Source organism: Ranitomeya variabilis, chromosome 3 (assembly GCF_051348905.1).
Source record: "Ranitomeya variabilis isolate aRanVar5 chromosome 3, aRanVar5.hap1, whole genome shotgun sequence".
Lineage (NCBI taxonomy): Eukaryota > Metazoa > Chordata > Amphibia > Anura > Dendrobatidae > Ranitomeya > Ranitomeya variabilis.
This window is the reverse complement of record NC_135234.1, coordinates 49,502,913-49,520,741: the sequence shown is the minus strand read 5'-3', so window position 1 is coordinate 49,520,741 and position 17,829 is coordinate 49,502,913. Positions and strand designations below refer to the sequence as shown.

General features: G+C 46.5%; 1 protein-coding gene across 4 annotated transcripts in view; it reads right to left on the bottom strand.

Moving 5' to 3' along the window:
• The window catches only part of C3H21orf91 (chromosome 3 C21orf91 homolog), a 43,117-nt gene extending 27,129 nt beyond the window's left edge, over window positions 1-15,988 (bottom strand). The window contains exons 1-2 of one of the 4 annotated variants that reach the window (XM_077294021.1): window positions 15,637-15,988; window positions 5,278-5,411 (exon numbers count right to left, since the gene is read on the bottom strand). In XM_077294021.1, the coding sequence (XP_077150136.1) occupies window positions 5,278-5,404 (127 nt within the window). In that variant the 5' untranslated portion in view covers window positions 5,405-5,411; window positions 15,637-15,988. Of the gene's footprint in view, window positions 1-5,277; window positions 5,412-15,259; window positions 15,411-15,447; window positions 15,585-15,636 lie in introns of those variants that run through there. The other 3 variants (XM_077294019.1, XM_077294018.1, XM_077294020.1) reach the window with 3 other exon arrangements.
• Window positions 15,989-17,829: the final 1,841 nt, after the last annotated feature.

The following is a 17,829-nucleotide window of genomic DNA, read 5'->3' as shown; positions in this document are numbered from 1 at the left end:
ATTTTTCAGCACGACCTGGCACCTGCTCACAGTGCCAAAACCACTGGTAAATGGTTTACTGACCATGGTATTACTGTGCTCAATTGGCCTGCCAACTCTCCTGACCTGAACCCCATAGAGAATCTGTGGGATATTGTGAAGAGAAAGTTGAGAGACGCAAGACCCAACACTCTGGATGAGCTTAAGGCCGCTATTGAAGCATCCTGGGCCTCCATAACATCTCAGCAGTGTCACAGGCTGATTGCCTCCATGCCACGCCGCATTGAAGCAGTCATTTCTGCCAAAGGATTCCCGACCAAGTATTGAGTGCATAACTGAACATTATTATTTGATGGTTTTTTTGTTTGTTATTAAAAAACACTTTTATTTGATTGGACGGGTGAAATATGCTAATTTATTGAGACAGGTTTTTTGGGTTATCAGGAGTTGTATGCCAAAATCATCAGTATTAAAACAATAAAAGACCTGACAAATTTCAGTTGGTGGATAATGAATCTATAATATATGAAAGTTTAATTGTAATCATTACATTATGGTAAATAATGAAATTTAACACTATATGCTAATTTTTTGAGAAGGACCTGTATATAATGCTCTACACCGTTGCCCCATAGCTGTGCCACATATATAATGCTCTGCACCGTTGCCCCATAGCTGTGCCACATATATAATGCTCTGCACCGTTGCCCCATAGCTGTGCCACATATATAATGCTCTGCACCGTTGCCCCATAGCTGTGCCATATAGTGCTCTGCACCGTTGCCCCATAGCTGTGCCATATAGTGCTCTGCACCGTTGCCCCATAGCTGTGCCATATAGTGCTCTGCACCGTTGCCCCATAGCTGTGCCATATAGTGCTCTGCACCGTTGCCCCATAGCTGTGCCATATAGTGCTCTGCACCGTTGCCCCATAGCTGTGCCATATAGTGCTCTGCACCGTTGCCCCATAGCTGTGCCATATAGTGCTCTGCACCGTTGCCCCATAGCTGTGCCATATAGTGCTCTGCACCGTTGCCCCATAGCTGTGCCATATAGTGCTCTGCACCGTTGCCCCATAGCTGTGCCATATAGTGCTCTGCACCGTTGCCCCATAGCTGTGCCATATAGTGCTCTGCACCGTTGCCCCATAGCTGTGCCATATAGTGCTCTGCACCGTTGCCCCATAGCTGTGCCATATAGTGCTCTGCACCGTTGCCCCATAGCTGTGCCATATAGTGCTCTGCACCGTTGCCCCATAGCTGTGCCATATAGTGCTCTGCACCGTTGCCCCATAGCTGTGCCATATAGTGCTCTGCACCGTTGCCCCATAGCTGTGCCATATAGTGCTCTGCACCGTTGCCCCATAGCTGTGCCATATAGTGCTCTGCACCGTTGCCCCATAGCTGTGCCATATAGTGCTCTGCACCGTTGCCCCATAGCTGTGCCATATAGTGCTCTGCACCGTTGCCCCATAGCTGTGCCATATAGTGCTCTGCACCATTGCCCCATAGCTGTGCCATATAGTGCTCTGCACCACTGCCCCATAGCTGTGCCATACAGTGCTCTGCACCGTTGCCCCATAGCTGTGCCATATAGTGCTCTGCACCGTCCATTATTGCCCCATAGCTGTGCTGCAATAAAAAAAAATAAAACACATACTCACCTCTCTTGCTTGCAGCTCCTCGGCGCCATCTTCCCGGCGTCTCTCCGCACTGACTGATCAGGCAGAGGGCGGCGCGCACACTATATGCGTCATCGCGCCCTCTGCCTGAACAGTCAGTGCAGAGAGAGACGCCGGGAAGATGGCGCGGCGCCCGGCGTGTGGAACGAGGACAGGTGAATATGACATACTTACCTGCTCCCGGCGTCCCGCTCCTTCCCCCTGCCTGTCTTCGGTGCCGCAGCCTCTTTCTCTATCAGCGGTCACCGGCACCGCTTCATTAGAGAAATGAATAGGCGGCTCCGCCCCTATGGGAGGTGGAGCCGCCTATTCATTTCTCTAATGAGCGGTCCCACGTGACCGCTCAGGGGAAGAGGCTGCGGCACCGAAGACAGTGTGACAGGCAGGGGGAGCGCCAGGATCGCCGGGACTAGGTAAGTATATGACAGTGCTCACCCGCCGACCCCACCACCGATCATGACTCGAGTATAAGCCGAGAGGGGCACTTTCAGCCCAAAAATTTGGGCTGAAAATCTCGGCTTATACTCGAGTATATACGGTAGTTATAGTTTACAGCTAGAAAGAATATTTTTTTTATCTGCAAATGGGCAATATGCATGAATATAGCAATAATGCAATGTAATGGTTTATGACGCGAAAACGATACAAATTACGTGTTTTTCTTCATTTTTCTTTTGTTTATGATCAACCATGTTCACATACAGTATAATTCTGCGAAAAAATGTATAAATTAGCTAAAACATCAAGACTTTTATAGGTCCAGTAAAAAATGAACGAACATTATACGTCTTTAATTATTGTTTTACTTAGTTTACTTTTGTTATTTCCTGTAGAAAAATATGAAAAATCTGCAAAAAAAAAAATTCCAAAGCATTAGGGTACTGTCACACCGTGCAATTTTCGTCGCTACGACGGCACGATCCGTGACGTCGCAGCGTCGTATGAGTATCGCTCCAGCGTCGTAGACTGCGGTCACACTGTGCAATCACGGCGCTGGAGCGATGCCGAGGTTCGCTGGTAACCAGGGTAAACATCGGGTTACTAAGCGCAGGGCCGCGCTTAGTAACCCGATGTTTACCGTGGTTACCAGCATAAAAGTAAAAAAAAACAAAAACCGTACATACTCACCATGTGATGTCCGTCAGGTCCCTTGCAGTCTGCTTCCTGCTCTAACTGAGTGCAGCCGTACAGTGAGAGCAGAGCGCAGCGGTGATCACCGCTGTGATCTGCTCTCACTTTCCGGCCGGCGCTCACAGTCAGAGCGGGAAGCAGACTGCAAGGGACCTGACGGACATCACATGGTGAGTATGTACGGTTTGTTTTTTTTTTTACTTTTACGCTGGTAACCACGGTAAACATCGGGTTACTAAGCGCGGCCCTGCGCTTAGTAACCCGATGTTTACCCTGGTTACCAGCGAACGCATCGCTGGATCGCTGTCACACACAACGATCCAGCGATGACAGCGGGAGATCCAGCGACGAAAGAAAGTTTCAAACGATCTGCTACGACGTACGATTCTCAGCAGGGTCCCTGATCGCTGCTGCGTGTCAGACACTGCGATATCGTAACGATATCGCTAGAACGTCACGAATCGTACCGTCGTAGCGATCGTAATTGCACTGTGTGACAGTACCCTTACTGTTGGATCTCACAATAATACATTAAAAATATTAATAAATAACCACAAATGAAACTCAAAAAATAAACGAAAACAAGTCAGTAGTCAAAATGACTACATTCAGTAGTTCTAATGGGGGTCACGAGTTTAGTAGTTCTAGTGTTAATTCTCCAAAAACTGTTGTTTTTTTCTAATTTCTCAGTTAAAAAAAAAAAAAAAAAATTGCTGAAAAATTGAAATGTTGCAGATTTAAAAAAATAACACTGCAGTTCTCAAGTTCTGGCCGGAAAAAAACAAAACAAAAAAACAAATAAAAACACCACAACATGCATCATCCAATGTTATGGATCCAGTGCCATTCCTGCCCTAGGACACTATTTGATTGGGCTCATTTTAAACTATTGATGTATAAAATCAGACGCCACGTGGACATTTAAAAAATAAAAAATGGACCCACAAATGAGAACATGGATGAAATCTGACCCCAGCATTACAGCGGCACATGGCGTCATATAGACGATTTTTCCTAGAAGAAACTTTTTCAAAAAAGCACTTTCTATACTTCTGAGTGGAACAAACCCAAACAATGATACGTTTTCCGGCTGCAGGACTCCGGCAGCGGGTACAAGGAGCGCAAGGCGAAACGTGTGCGCCGCAAAGTCATTTTTCCATTGCTGTGCACCATGTTCCATTCCAGCAGCGCTTTTTCAGGAGGAATACCCCTCAATCATCAAGGCATCCTGCCAAATACAGCTTTACATCAGCTGACTCATAGCCACAGGGGTACAAAATTTGGGATGAATCTTGGGTTCAGCACTTTCTAGAGCGCCTGTGGTTTTCATGGGGCGTACAGTGTGAACGTGGTGCTCGTCATACCCCCCAAATATGGAAGGATCTGCTCCAAAACTGCGCTGTCACAGTCTGCCTACACAGCAGGCACTGGGAGAGGAGCTGCAACCATTAAATATTAACACCCAGGATTAAATATTTACATGAGGTCAGCTTAAGGCTATGTGCACACGTCAGGATTATTTGCAGAAATTTCCTGAACAAAACCGGACTCTCTCCGCAGGAAGTCCGCATGCGCTTTTTTTTGCGCGTTTTTCTACAGTTTTTTCGTGTTTTTTTCCAGAGCTTCCCAATGCATTAAATAGCGTGAAATCCGCGAAAAATCCACAAAATTAATGAACATGCTGCGTTTTTATCGCGGAAAAAAAACACAACATATGCACAAAAATTGCGGATTGCATTCTTTAATAGGATGCTTAATGGATGTGTTTTTTTTTCGCGGTTTTATCGTGAAAAATCTGGAACGTGTGCACACAGCCTCAGAGTGAAGATAATAAATGAAGCACAGGCTGGGTTTACCCCTGCATTTTTTTTTGGTGGGGGGGCTGGATGTTGGGCCTTCTTCATACATAGCAGCATTGTGTGTGCGTCGCTCTGCCGGTCACAGCGCTGAGCCCGGACAAACAGTGAAGAGGCCGCTGCCCTTTTATTCTGCTGATCGCTCGGCTCCCAGGGGTCAGACCCGTCCTGATCACACATTGAAGATTTGGCCTTTTCCAGAGAGAAGGAAACATTCTGACGAGTTATTGCTGAGCCTACAGAAATCAATGACTGCACACATTCTGGGATATAGTGAGAAATCCCAGTGGTGGATTGTCCTCTAATATCCCTGCACAGGCCTGCTGCTATACTAAGGAATTTACTGCCCCGAGACTTGGCGAGAACTAGGGCACAGGAGATCAGGCAAAAATATACCGCCACATGGAGCTCATCAATACGAGAAATAGGACAATGCCGTTACAATTAACAAAAGTCATCCCCTATCCACAGGACAGACCATAACTCGCTGATCGCATGGGGTCTGGCCTCCAGGACCCCCACAGATCCTGAAAACGGGGCCCTGGAATACTCCACTCATAGGACACACACATCTCTTCACAGCTCATCCATACCATATTATGCAAACTAAACCAGACAAGTCAGTCTTACCCTCGATGCTCAGCTCGAAGCAGATGTGGCAGAATGACAGGGTCTCGGTGTCAGTGCCCAGCTTGCAGATGCTGCATACAGTGTCGTCATTCAAGTCAATGTTCACAAACTGCTCCTCTTCAGTCATGGTGCCCCTGAGACAGAAAAGTCACATAGGAATAAATAATAGCCAGAAAACAAGGGTGTCCTTTACAAGGTTAGGTAGAAATACAAAAATATAACGATACTTAAGGCGGACGTCCGCCCAAGTGCAGCAGCAATCAATAGACTCAATACAAAGCGCTAAGGCTACGTTCACACTAGCGTTGTGCGCCGCTGCGTCGGCGACGCAACGCACAACGCACGCAAAAACGCGGCAAAACGCACGCAAAACGCTGCGTTTTTGCGACGCATGCGTCGGTTTTTGCCGAAAATCGGACGCAAGAAAAATGCAACTTGTTGCGTTTTCTTGGTCCGACGCTTGCGGCAAAAAAGACGCATGTGTGGCACAACGCAACAAAAAAAAACGCATGCGTCCCCCATGTTAAGTATAGGGGGCGCATGACGCATGCGTCGCCGCTGCGTCGCCGACGCAAACCCGACGCACATTAGCTTAACGCTAATGTGAACGTAGCCTAACTCACATGTCTAAAAGGACGCCAAAAGTATTTCTTTTTTTTTTTTTTATAATTGAAACCATGCACTAAAAATTTTCTAATATAGCCAAATGCGCAAACAATGGAATCAAAATTTACAAAACATCTTTGCCAGGCAGAGGCCAGATAGATTGTGTATAATTAGAGAAAACTGAAGAACATTATAGCCCCCCTGCAGTGATCAACCAAGATGGATCACGCCAAGTCCAAAGCGTATAATGGTGAGAGAGGTCACAAAGGAACTCAAGGTTAGCCCTAAGCAACTAAAGGCCTCTTTCACATTAGCTAATCCATAAGTCCAGACACTGAAAAACGATGGGGTGCGTGCACTTCTACAAAAAGAAAGCAGTTTTCTAAAAAGAACATTGCTCTCAGTCCGCAGTTTGCTAAAGATTACTTGAACAAGCCAGAAGGCTACTGGAACAAATGTTTTGTGGACAGATTGAGACTGAAATAGAACTTTTTGGATAAAATGAAAAGCGTTACATTTGGAGAAATAAAACACCATCACAAAAACCTCATACTGTCTATAAAACACTGCGCTGGTAGTATAGAGTTTTGGACCCTTTTGCTGCACCTGGGCCAGGACAGCAGCCATCATGGGTGGAATAATGAGATTTGACTTTCATCAGCAAATTCTAAAATCAAAATGTCAGGACTTCTGTCCATGACCTAAATCTCGTGGGTCGTGCAGCAAGATAATGGCCCAAAGCACTAGGTGTCACTAGATTCCGGGACCACAGGCAGCAGGAATCAGACTGGGCACATGACTGTAGCCAGGTACCGTATGGTTCAGAGAAAACAGTTTGAAGAGCCGAGGACTACAAGGGTAGACCTGAATAGTTTGGCAAAGTCTCCGATTGGCTCCCCCCTGCTCCAGGTGATTGACAGGTCTGTCCCCATGCATACATATGGTAGCGACTCAATCAATCATCTGGAGTGGGACATGCACTCTCTTCTTGACCCTCCACTGAAACTGCCCTCACTAAAGCCTCTAATGATCTATTAACAGCTACATCTAATGGTCACTACTAGTGATGAGGGAGTGGACTCGTTGCTCGGGTTTTCCCCAGCACGCTCTGGTGACCTCCAAGTATTTGTTATTGCTCAGAGATATAGTTTTCATCGCCTCAGTTGCATGATTTTCGGCTGCCAGATAGGCATTCCTCACATGTATTCAGCCTGTTTGTTAGGGAATTCCCACATGTATTCAGGCTGCCCAGCAGTCGTAAATCATTCAGCTGCTGAGGTGATGAAAACTATATCTCCGAGCACTAAAATACTTGGAGACCACCTGAGCGTGCTCAAGAAAACCCAAGCAACAAGTATACTCGCTCATCACTAGTCACTACTCCATGCTGATTCTCCTGGATCTCTCCGCAGCATTCAACACTGTGGATCATCAGCTCCTCCTCACTATGCTCCGCTCCATCGGCCTCAAGGACACCGTTCTCTCCTGGTTCTCCTCCTATCTCTCTGACCGCTCCTTCATGGCATCTCTTGCCGGCTCCTCCTCCTATCATCTCCCCCTGTTGTGGTTCCTCAAGGATCAGCTCTAGGCCCCTCCTCTTCTCTTTGTATACTGCCCCTATTGGACAATCAGTAGATTTGGTTTCCAGTACCATCTCTATGCTGATGACACCCAATTATACACCTTTACTCCTGGCACCACCGCTGTCTCCAGCATCATGTCCTCCCTCTATCTGAAACGGAACCTGTCAAAAACTGAACTCCTCGTGTTCTCTCCCTCTATTAACCTACCTTTGCCTGACATTGCCATCTCCGTGTGCGGTTCCAACATTACTCCAAAGCAACATGCCCGCTGCCTTGGGGTCATACTTGATTCCGAGCTTTCATTCACCCCCCACATCCGATCACTGGCTCGCTCTTGTTATCAGCACCACAAAAACATTTCTAGAATTCGCCTTTTTCTTACTTTTGACTCTGCAAAAACTCTTACTGTTTCACTCATTCATTCTCGTCTGGACTATTGTAAGGCTAGGGTCACATTGCGTTCTGTGACCGCGTTTAACGGACTACGTTACACCGCGGCATAACGCGGTGTTAACGTAGTCCGTTAATGCCGCCATAGCCTGTAATGGTGAACGCGTCGCTAGCGCCCGCCCACATTGGGCGTGCGCTAGCGATGTGCCGTCATTTCAGTGACGGACCTCAGACGCTGATTGCAGCGTCCGCGGCGCGCCCGAGGTCCGTTCCTCGCTAGTGCAGATCGGGGATCTGCGCTAGCGGGGACGCCGAACGCGGACCCTAGAGAAGCATTGCGTTAGCGCAATCCACTAGCGCTATGCGCTTAACGGATTGCCCTAACGCAATGTGACCCTAGCCTAACTCTCTACTAATCGGCCTCCCTCTTACCAAACTGTCCCCGCTCCAATCTGTCCTGAATGCTGCTGCCAGGATTATATTCCTCACCAATAGTTACACCGATGCCTCTACCCTGTGCCAGTCATTACACTGGTTACCCACCCACTCCGGAGTTCAATATAAACTTATCACGCTCACCCGCAAAGCACTCCATGGCTCAGCACCACCCTACATCTCCTCCCTGGTCTCAGTATACCCCCCTACCCATGCTCTCCGTTCTGCTAATGACCTGAGGTTAGCATCCTCAATAATCAGAACCTCCCACTCCCATCTCCAAGACTTTGCACGTGCTTCGCCAATTCTTTGGAATGCACTACCCAGGTGCATACGATTAATCCCCAATACCCACAATTTTCAGTGTGACCTAAAAAACGCATTTCTTCAGACTGGCCTACCGCCTGAACATTTATTTAACGATCCCTGTGTTGCCCATTCAAAATTTTCTTCATAAGCAGGTTCCTCATATCATCTGTTCTCACATGCTTTAGGCATTTAATAGCTCCATGTCTGTACTTTAACACATACTGGTTGGTAACTGGTTCATGCAGCTTTACATGAACACCAGATTCTTACATAATGGCTGGACCGAACAATGGAAGCAATTGTTACCATCCACCTCTCGTTTCTCCCCTATTTCCTCCTAGATTGTAAGCTTCCGAGCAGGGCCCTCACTCCTCCTGGTATCTGTTTATGTGATTGTTGTTACGCTGTAATGTCTTTTATTGTCTGTACAAGTCCCCTCTAAAATGTAAAGTGCTGCAGAATAGGTTGGCGCTATAGAAATAATAATTTTTATTATTAATTATTATTATTATCTGTTTTATAGGGAAGAAAGGGCTAAAATTCCTCAGAGCTGATGTGCAGGAAACATCAACATGCACAAGGGTGTATAAAGGTTGGGGGGCACACCCGATACTGAAAGCAAAATTTCACAAATTTTTTTTTAAACTCGCCAACATGTTATAATCATTTTTCTCAATAAAAAGAAATGACAAAGTCTAATATTTTTGCCTCCTATGATTGTGTTCTCAATCTACTTTTAGGACTTGTAGGAGATTCTGACAGTTTGGGGTTCACAAACCTTCAAGCATCACTGCTGTATAGAGGGCCTAGGAGGTATTGTATGGCTTTCATTCATTCCCTTTACATTACAGAAAATATAGACTTTGGCCCCAGAGTAAGGGTACTGTCACACCGTGCAATTTTCGTCGCTACGACGGCACGATCCGTGACGTCGCAGCGTCGTATGAGTATCGCTCCAGCGTCGTAGACTGCGGTCACACTTTGCAATCACGGCGCTGGAGCGATGCCGAAGTCCCCAGGTAACCAGGTTTACCGTGGTTACCAGCGTAAAAGTAAAAAAAACAAACAGTACATACTCACCATCTGATGTCTGTCAGGTCCCTTGCCGTCTGCTTCCTGCTCTGACAGCGCCGCCGTACAGTGAGAGCAGAGCGCAGCGGTGATGTCACCGCTGTGATCTGCTCTCACTTTCCGGCCGGCGCTCACAGTCAGAGCGGGAAGCAGACTGCAAGGGACCTGACAGACATCAGATGGTGAGTATGTACGTTTTTTTTTTTTTTACTTTTACGCTGGTAACCACGGTAAACATCGGGTTACTAAGCGCGGCCCTGCGCTTAGTAACCCGATGTTTACCCTGGTTACCAGCGAACGCATCGCTGGATCGCTGTCACACACAACGATCCAGCGATGACAGCGGGAGATCCAGCGACGAAAGAAAGTTTCAAACGATCTGCTACGACGTACGATTCTCAGCAGGGTCCCTGATCGCTGCTGCGTGTCAGACACTGTGATATCGTAACGATATCGCTAGAACGTCACGAATCGTACCGTCGTAGCGTTCAAAATTGCACTGTGTGACAGTACCCTAAGGTAACATTCAGGTGGGAAGGAGTCACACCTCAGAGACCCCCTACTGATCTCAAATATAAAGGGTTGGAGGTGCATTTCACAGGTTTTCTGCCCACCAGGGCTCTCAGATGCTAATATAATGGCTCACAATGGAACTAGACTGGGGTAGTTCCCAGCACAGCCAGCAGCCCCCGGCATTAGTGAGGAGGACACAGAACCAGACCAGGGGGGCACTTATTCCTGTCTGGTGCCAGTAGGAGGTCTCCATTCATTGTACTGTATAAACCCCTTTGTTTCTTTGATTTACTTACTATTCTTGCATTTATTTCATGTATTCCCTTTTCTTTTAACCATTTACTGCTCTCTTGGCCAACAACTTCTCTATCCAGGAGGCATCAGATGTGGGGTGAGGCCTTTGATAACAGCAACATCACGTTTACCACGACCGAAAATTAGTTCCTTGTGACGGACCGTTTCAATTCCCTAAAAAGCACATGGATTTCTGCAAGTGGCATTCAGAGGAATTGGACAGAGGTAAGAAAAATCTGCTTCTTGCAAATAAAGCACACGTTTCTCCGTGTGAAGAGCCTTTTCAGGGGCTCACGGAGGCAGTCAGATTCTTTAGCAAGAGGCCCTACAGCCTCTGTCGCCATACCATGCGTGCCCGGGTGCTACATATACAGTGGGGGAGATAAGCGCCACAGTCACAGCAGGCACACAGCTCCCCCCAATCCATTGGATAATTCACTTATTTCATAGGCGCTTAGCCTTAACCAGCAGCACGTACATCATTTTTCTGGGACTCCTTCCTCTATTTGTCTACCCGTACTTATGGATCAAGCAACCGCCTGATTAAGACTCGGGAGGGTGGAAGCATCACTTAGTTTCTGGTCGCTTCTCACCATCTGTATAATCTAGTTTTGCTCCCACTAATGTTTCGTTAATAAAAACACTTTTTTGCATATTTACTCAAGAGAGTGTGCGGTGTATATTGACTCCTCACTCACTGGAGGGGGAGCTGGTTATTTTCTCTTTATTTGCATTTACTTGAAAAGTGCTGTTGGAAATCATTGTTGGTAGCGCAAAGCAAAACGGTCCTTTTCTCCAGATCTGGGGGTCTTTCTTCTGTTTTGACTTCACAAAAGACTTGGACATCTGAAATCAGACATCCTTAACTCTGTTGGGGGCCCCATAATCATTAAAGAGGGTTGTCCAGGTTTGTGATAAAGGTCTGAGTGCAGACTTGAAGCCTCACAGTGTGGGAATTGTGCTCTGTCAGAATACTCCGCTGCCAGCAGTCCTGCGACTACAAGCATGCGATCTGCATAATTCGGGCCACAGTCTGACTAGACGTGTGCAGCCATGCTCAATGCAAAGTGAATTGAGTCACACTGCGCAAGTCTAGTCGGAGTGTGGCCAGGAAGTGATCTTTTACCATAGTTCTCAGCGGTGAATCTACTGTGTAACCAAGACTCACACTGCTGAACGCAAACCAAGCTGATCGCATTTAAATGACCGCCATCCAGGAAAGGTTTAATGATCGTCGGTTGTATCGTGCCGCTGGTGTCCATGTAAATGGACCTTTAGATTCTTGACCAAATCTATCCATATCAGTGGGCTCGGACGACGTTAGCATAACATGTACGAGGCCTTACAGCTTTTATATGTCACTTAGATCATTCTCAAAAAAACTTCCATGCATGTAAAAAAAAGTATTTGGGTCCCACGAATCCCATATTATGTGCCTGTAGAATCCTATCTATCTAGTATCTTCATTGATACGTCATGCTGCAAGGAGTTCCACAAAAAAACAAGGAGCCCCAGGGCTAACTCACAAGACCACGCAGCGGACATGTTTTCTAGTCCACATTACGGGTCCAATCACCCTGCGCACAGGTCTCAGGAGCCCAACTATAGGTCTGATTAGTTTGGATAATGGGTCCTGCGACTGGGCCCTGACATGTGTCCGTTAGATGAGAAATTATGGCCACTAGAAGGTCACGCGAATAATACCTTCCAGAAACCATACGCCAAGTGCCATAGAGGAGCCATGTGCGACAACCGAAACCTTCAAGTCTGCGTTGTTGGCCGATGATGGGACTCAATGTATAAGAAAGATAATCTTTAGATTATGTAATATCTGCTTTAATGATCGCCCCAAATAACCGCCATCTATACGCACTCTGGATATATGTGATTCGGGGTAACAGCAGTTATTAGAAGTAGAGAACCTCAGGCTGGAATTTACCAAGGTTCTTGTGGAGATGAGGCCCGGGATCGGGCAGTAGGGTATACGGTAATTTGCAAGTTCGGGGCAGTAGAGTATACGGTAATTTGCAAGCTCAGGGCAGTAGGGTATACGGTAATTTGCAAGCTCAGGGCAGTAGGGTATACGGTAATTTGCAAGCTCGGGGCAGTAGGGTATACGGTAATTTGCAAGCTCGGGGCAGTAGGGTATACGGTAATTTGCAAGCTCGGGGCAGTAGGGTATACGGTAATTTGCAAGCTCAGGGCAGTAGGGTATACGGTAATTTGCAAGCTCGGGGCAGTAGGGTATACGGTAATTTGCAAGCTCGGGGCAGTAGGGTATACGGTAATTTGCAAGCTCGGGGCAGTAGGGTATACGGTAATTTGCAAGCTCGGGGCAGTAGGGTATACGGTAATTTGCAAGCTCAGGGCAGTAGGGTATACGGTAATTTGCAAGCTCAGGGCAGTAGGGTATACGGTAATTTGCAAGCTCGGGGCAGTAGGGTATACGGTAATTTGCAAGCTCGGGGCAGTAGGGTATACGGTAATTTGCAAGTTCAAACAGCTCATTGGAGAAATAATCAAGTGTAAAATGCTAGCAGAGCTGAGACAGCCTCCGACAAGTCCTGAGCAGTAATGAACCGTGACCCTGAGCCTGGGGGAGATGACTGACTTATGGTGGGTCACGTATCTATAGAGGTCAGGAGAGTCTTGTCACCAATGTGAAGCTGCTCTCAGCATGCACCGGAAAGCTCAGGCTGCCAGGACACGCTGGGACTTGTAGTTGCACACTGGCAGCGCACTTGTACAATACATACACATGAGATCACTCGGTGCACATGGTTCTGCCTCTGACTCAGATAAGACATAATGTAACAGCACAACCCAAGCTCGCCGACAACTCTGACACAACGTTATGAAAGCAATTAGCAGAAGTCGCTCTACGCGATCCACCGTCACATGTGCCACCGCATTACCGCACGTCATGTACTGACCCCAATATATGGCACAAACACAATTAGAAACAGCAGAGACCATCATAAGCATGTACAGATGCAGACCCCCATCTCCAGGACCCCCACCCACCAGAGCAGGGGTCAGTGACCAAACGCCATAGCGCCCAGTTGGCACTGCACATGGTGTATGTACAGAGATATTTCCAATGCAAGTTACCACCTGTCCATGAAATAAATGAGAACTTTGTAAAATTACCAATATTTTTCCACCGCTTACTGGATGTACCGAGATGAGGGGTCACACCCTCATAGATCCCAAGAAGGGGGCTCTGAGCCCTGTCACAATCGAGCAGTGACTGGGCAGTAGCACCACCGCTCTACTTACCGGTATTCTATACGGTACTGCCACATACAGAATTAATGGAGCAGTGGTGTGAACGCCGGGCTATAGCTACATTAAAATGGGGTCCGTTCTTAGGATCGGTGAAGGTCCCCGAAAGTCAGACACCCACCAGCACAGCCAGACACACAGAGCACATAGTGCAGGCCCCTCACTGACCAGAACAGGATCTATTGACCTTATGCAGTCTCCGGGGGAGCTACAGACAATGCAATGCCCTTAATTACTTAGAATTACTGGACCAAGACAGATTATTTTCTACATGGCAGAGGATACAGAACAGGAGGAGGACTTCTTGTTACAAGTAATCTGAGCAGCAGCACTCAATGTCAGGCAGCAGCTGCACAAGCACACAAGATTTTAGGGTGTATAAAAAGAGAAAATCCTGTGATCCCAACGTATTGTTACCCCTTTATACATCAGTAGTGAGGCCACATCTAGAATATAGGATCCAGTTTTGGTCCCCACATTTTAAAAAGGATATTCAGAAATTAGAGTCAGTTCAAAGGTGGCAACTCACAGACTGGAGCTTGTGATCAGGGCCCTCACTCCTTTTGGCATCCGAGTCATCTGTTACTGTGTAATGTCTATTGTCTGTCCCAAGTCTCCTCTAAAATTGTAAAGTGCTGCGGAATATGTTGGTGCTATAGAAATAAAAATTATTATTATTACATAGATTATTAGAAGGGATGGAGGTCTCTCGTATGATGAAAAATGGGGCTTGTTTAGCTTAGAAAAAAGACGTCTCAGAGGGGATCTCAGGTACATGTATAAATATATGTGTGGTCAGTACAAAGGACGGCACAGGATTAGTCCTTCCAAGGACCTTTCTAAGGACCAGGGGGCACTGATTACAGGCAGCTGAATAGGAAAGGCTTCTTTACAGCTAGAGCAGCCAGCCTGTGGCAGTAATGGCAGATAACACCGATGATTGTGGGTTAGGGACGGTGATACAGAACGGTGGAACATGATGGAACAGCAAAGATAGAAGAAGCTCCTTTACAGTAACAAAGCGCGGTCTATTGTGTGGCTGAACAAAGTCAGGAAACATCACAGCGTCACGTGGCCCCAGGGCGATATTTTAAGAGTTTTTAAAGGGACAGGATCAAACAAAAAAAAATTGCCCACCGTGCCCAACAATAACTTTACCATTGGAGGGGGAGGGGAGGTGTACAGATGGCACAGAGCGACAGACAAGTTCACTTTATGGGGAAACTTGCCAAGTTCCACTAAGAAAGTCTCAGAGACAAGCTGAGACTACACTGGGGGGACTCAGGGCCCCCGGGGGCCACGGCTCCTGCCTCTCACATCTACCCCCTGTGTCAGTACAGTCACCACATAGAGGAGAAAGATACAATGTATCCAAACAGGAAGACACAGAACTACAGAGAAAGCACCATAATGGGCAGGAAGGAAGAATCCAGCCCATAAGGGTCCCCAGCTCATAGACAACACACCAGTAACAACAGGTCACACAACACACCGACCTGTAACCGGATACCAGCTCCCTCCTGCCTGCAGCCTTCTCCTCCACAACTGATGAAGCAGCATGGACATCCCCGACCAAGTCACCCACTCACTCTCCTGGATCATACCAACAGCGGACACATCTGAGGGCAAACTGCGCACAACATAAGTAACAGCGGAGCCCGGGATAACACGTTAGCGCATTTACCGTGACGGATACGTGGTCATACGGGGCGAAGAAACAGCGAGGGCCGTGGGAAAAGTCAGAAGGCGCGCGCGTCTCTCCCCCACTAGGGAACAATTATGGTTCAGTCCAATCACACAACACGAAGACGAAACCATTACACAGCAGAGGGGGAGAGAGTGGCGATATCCTCTTAAGTTACAGAGGAAATACCTGTTTAGTTCAACGTGAAGCAGATAGATCGCGTCTCTAAATATTAATATTGCTTTCAGACGGCGGGAGGTTTACCTCAGCTGGCTGTCCGCATCCGCCATGGTGTGTGGTACAGTCCGCTTGTGTATATTCCCGAGGAAAGTACACGCTGTCCTTTACGTCACAGAAAGAGACGTTGTGCGAAGCCGAACGGAAAGAGACAATGAAAACAGGGAACCGCCGTAGCCACGCCTCCGCCAGCTGATTGGCTCTCGCAGGTGTAGTAAAATTGCGTCACTGCCCCGCCCCTTCTCTAGTGAACATGTGCTCCACGTGTGTTCTGAGCCCGCCCGCGTGCCTTTTCTGCGTTTAAACTTTTTTTTTTTTTTTTTTTATTCGCCCGTCCGCATTTGTAACAAAACAGAGATATCCCATGTGTCAGTGCGCGAGTGGGCATTTTACTTTTATGTCTCATCACTGTTTTCCTTGTGCGTTTTTTCTCTGGAAGGAAAAAAAAAACAACCAGAAACCTGCCATGTGTGAACAAGCTCCGTTGGTTTCACATGGCATGGCTGATGTCTTTTTCAGGTGAATTCCGCTGCGGAAATTGTCTAAATAATCCAAAAAACCTTTAACCCCTTAGTGACGGAGCCAAATTTTTGAAATCTGACCAGTGTCACTTTATGTGGTAATAACTCTGCAACGCTTCAACAAATCCCAGTGATTTTGAGATTGTTTTTTCATGACACATTATACTTTATGATAATAGTAAATTTAGATCAATATGTTTTGTGTTTATTTATAAAAAATATCAAAAATTTTAGAAAAATGTTAAAAAATTAGCAATTTTCAAAATTTGAATGATTATCCCTTTAATCCAGATGGTAAAACCACAGCAAACCATTAATAAATAACATTTCCCACATGTCGGCTTTACATCAGCACCATTTGTAAAATGTTCTTTTATTTTGGTAGCATTTTAGGAGGATTGAAAATGAAGCAGCAATTTTTCAATTTTTCAAGAAAATTTACAAAATTTATTTTTTTAGAAACTTATCCATGTTTGAAGTGACTTTAGGGGTCTCATATATTGGTAAACCCCCAGCGTGATATCATTTTTAAATCAGCACCCCCAGACGTATTGAAAACTGCAGTCAGGTAGTTTATTAACTCTTCAGGTGCGTTACAGAAATTAATGCAAAGTGGCATGACAGAAATGAAAATGTATATTTTTATCACCTAAATGTCTCTAACTTCTGAACAGATTACTACAGCTGTTAGATTCTTAGGCCACTATTTGGTCATGAATTGCCATCGCAAACATCAGGACCACACAATCATGATCTGAGGGCACCAATTTGGATAAAGAGGAAGCCCCCACACTCTGTTAACCATTTATAATGATGTTGTCTCTATTGACAGCAGCATCTAAGGGGTTAAACAGATATGGACGGTGCAAACACTGATGATGGCTGATGCAGCAAGTTGTCAGCTATAGTTGACAGCCGACAGCTGCTGGATTGTCACCTGTATGGGGAGGCTATTCTCTTGTATCTCAGGTCAGTTAAAAGACGTATTGGCTGTCACTAAGGGGTTAAAAGAATGAACATAACTATTTCTATGTAATAACGACTCGCTGGACACATCTTCAGGAAATGCTGAGGGGTTATAGGAAGCGACGGGTCCATTCTGCCGTCTTCTGCACGGATGACGCTCTGTACCTTATAACACAAGTCAATGGGATGGTTCGGAAGACGCCTGGACATTTCTTGGAGGGTTTTGCCTTTAAAAGCAAAGAGGGGTTAAAGGGGGACAAAGGGACCTGCATAAACCTGGGGCCGGCCCTAGCTGAAACCATTGGCAGGAGTCAGATTGGGAATATTTAATGGGGCGTTCCAGGACTGAGCTATCCTTACGGTAGGGCATCCATATCAGATTGACCCCTGACGAAGCCACCCTTGCAGGTGGCGACACGCGTTGGGTCTCTCTGTAACCCACACTAGGACTCTTATTGGAGGCTGAACTGTTCAGGCATTGTATGCCTTTAGGTAGTATACCTCTACTACCTTGTCTCACATGTTGCCTGCATGGGCCCTTCATAGCCTGTATCAGGACTCATCTGAGGGTGTACAGGTTAGGCATTACATGCCTCTAGGTAGTAGGTAGTTACTATTTTTGACTGCCTCTGTTCCCCCTGTTGCTTTTATATATTTT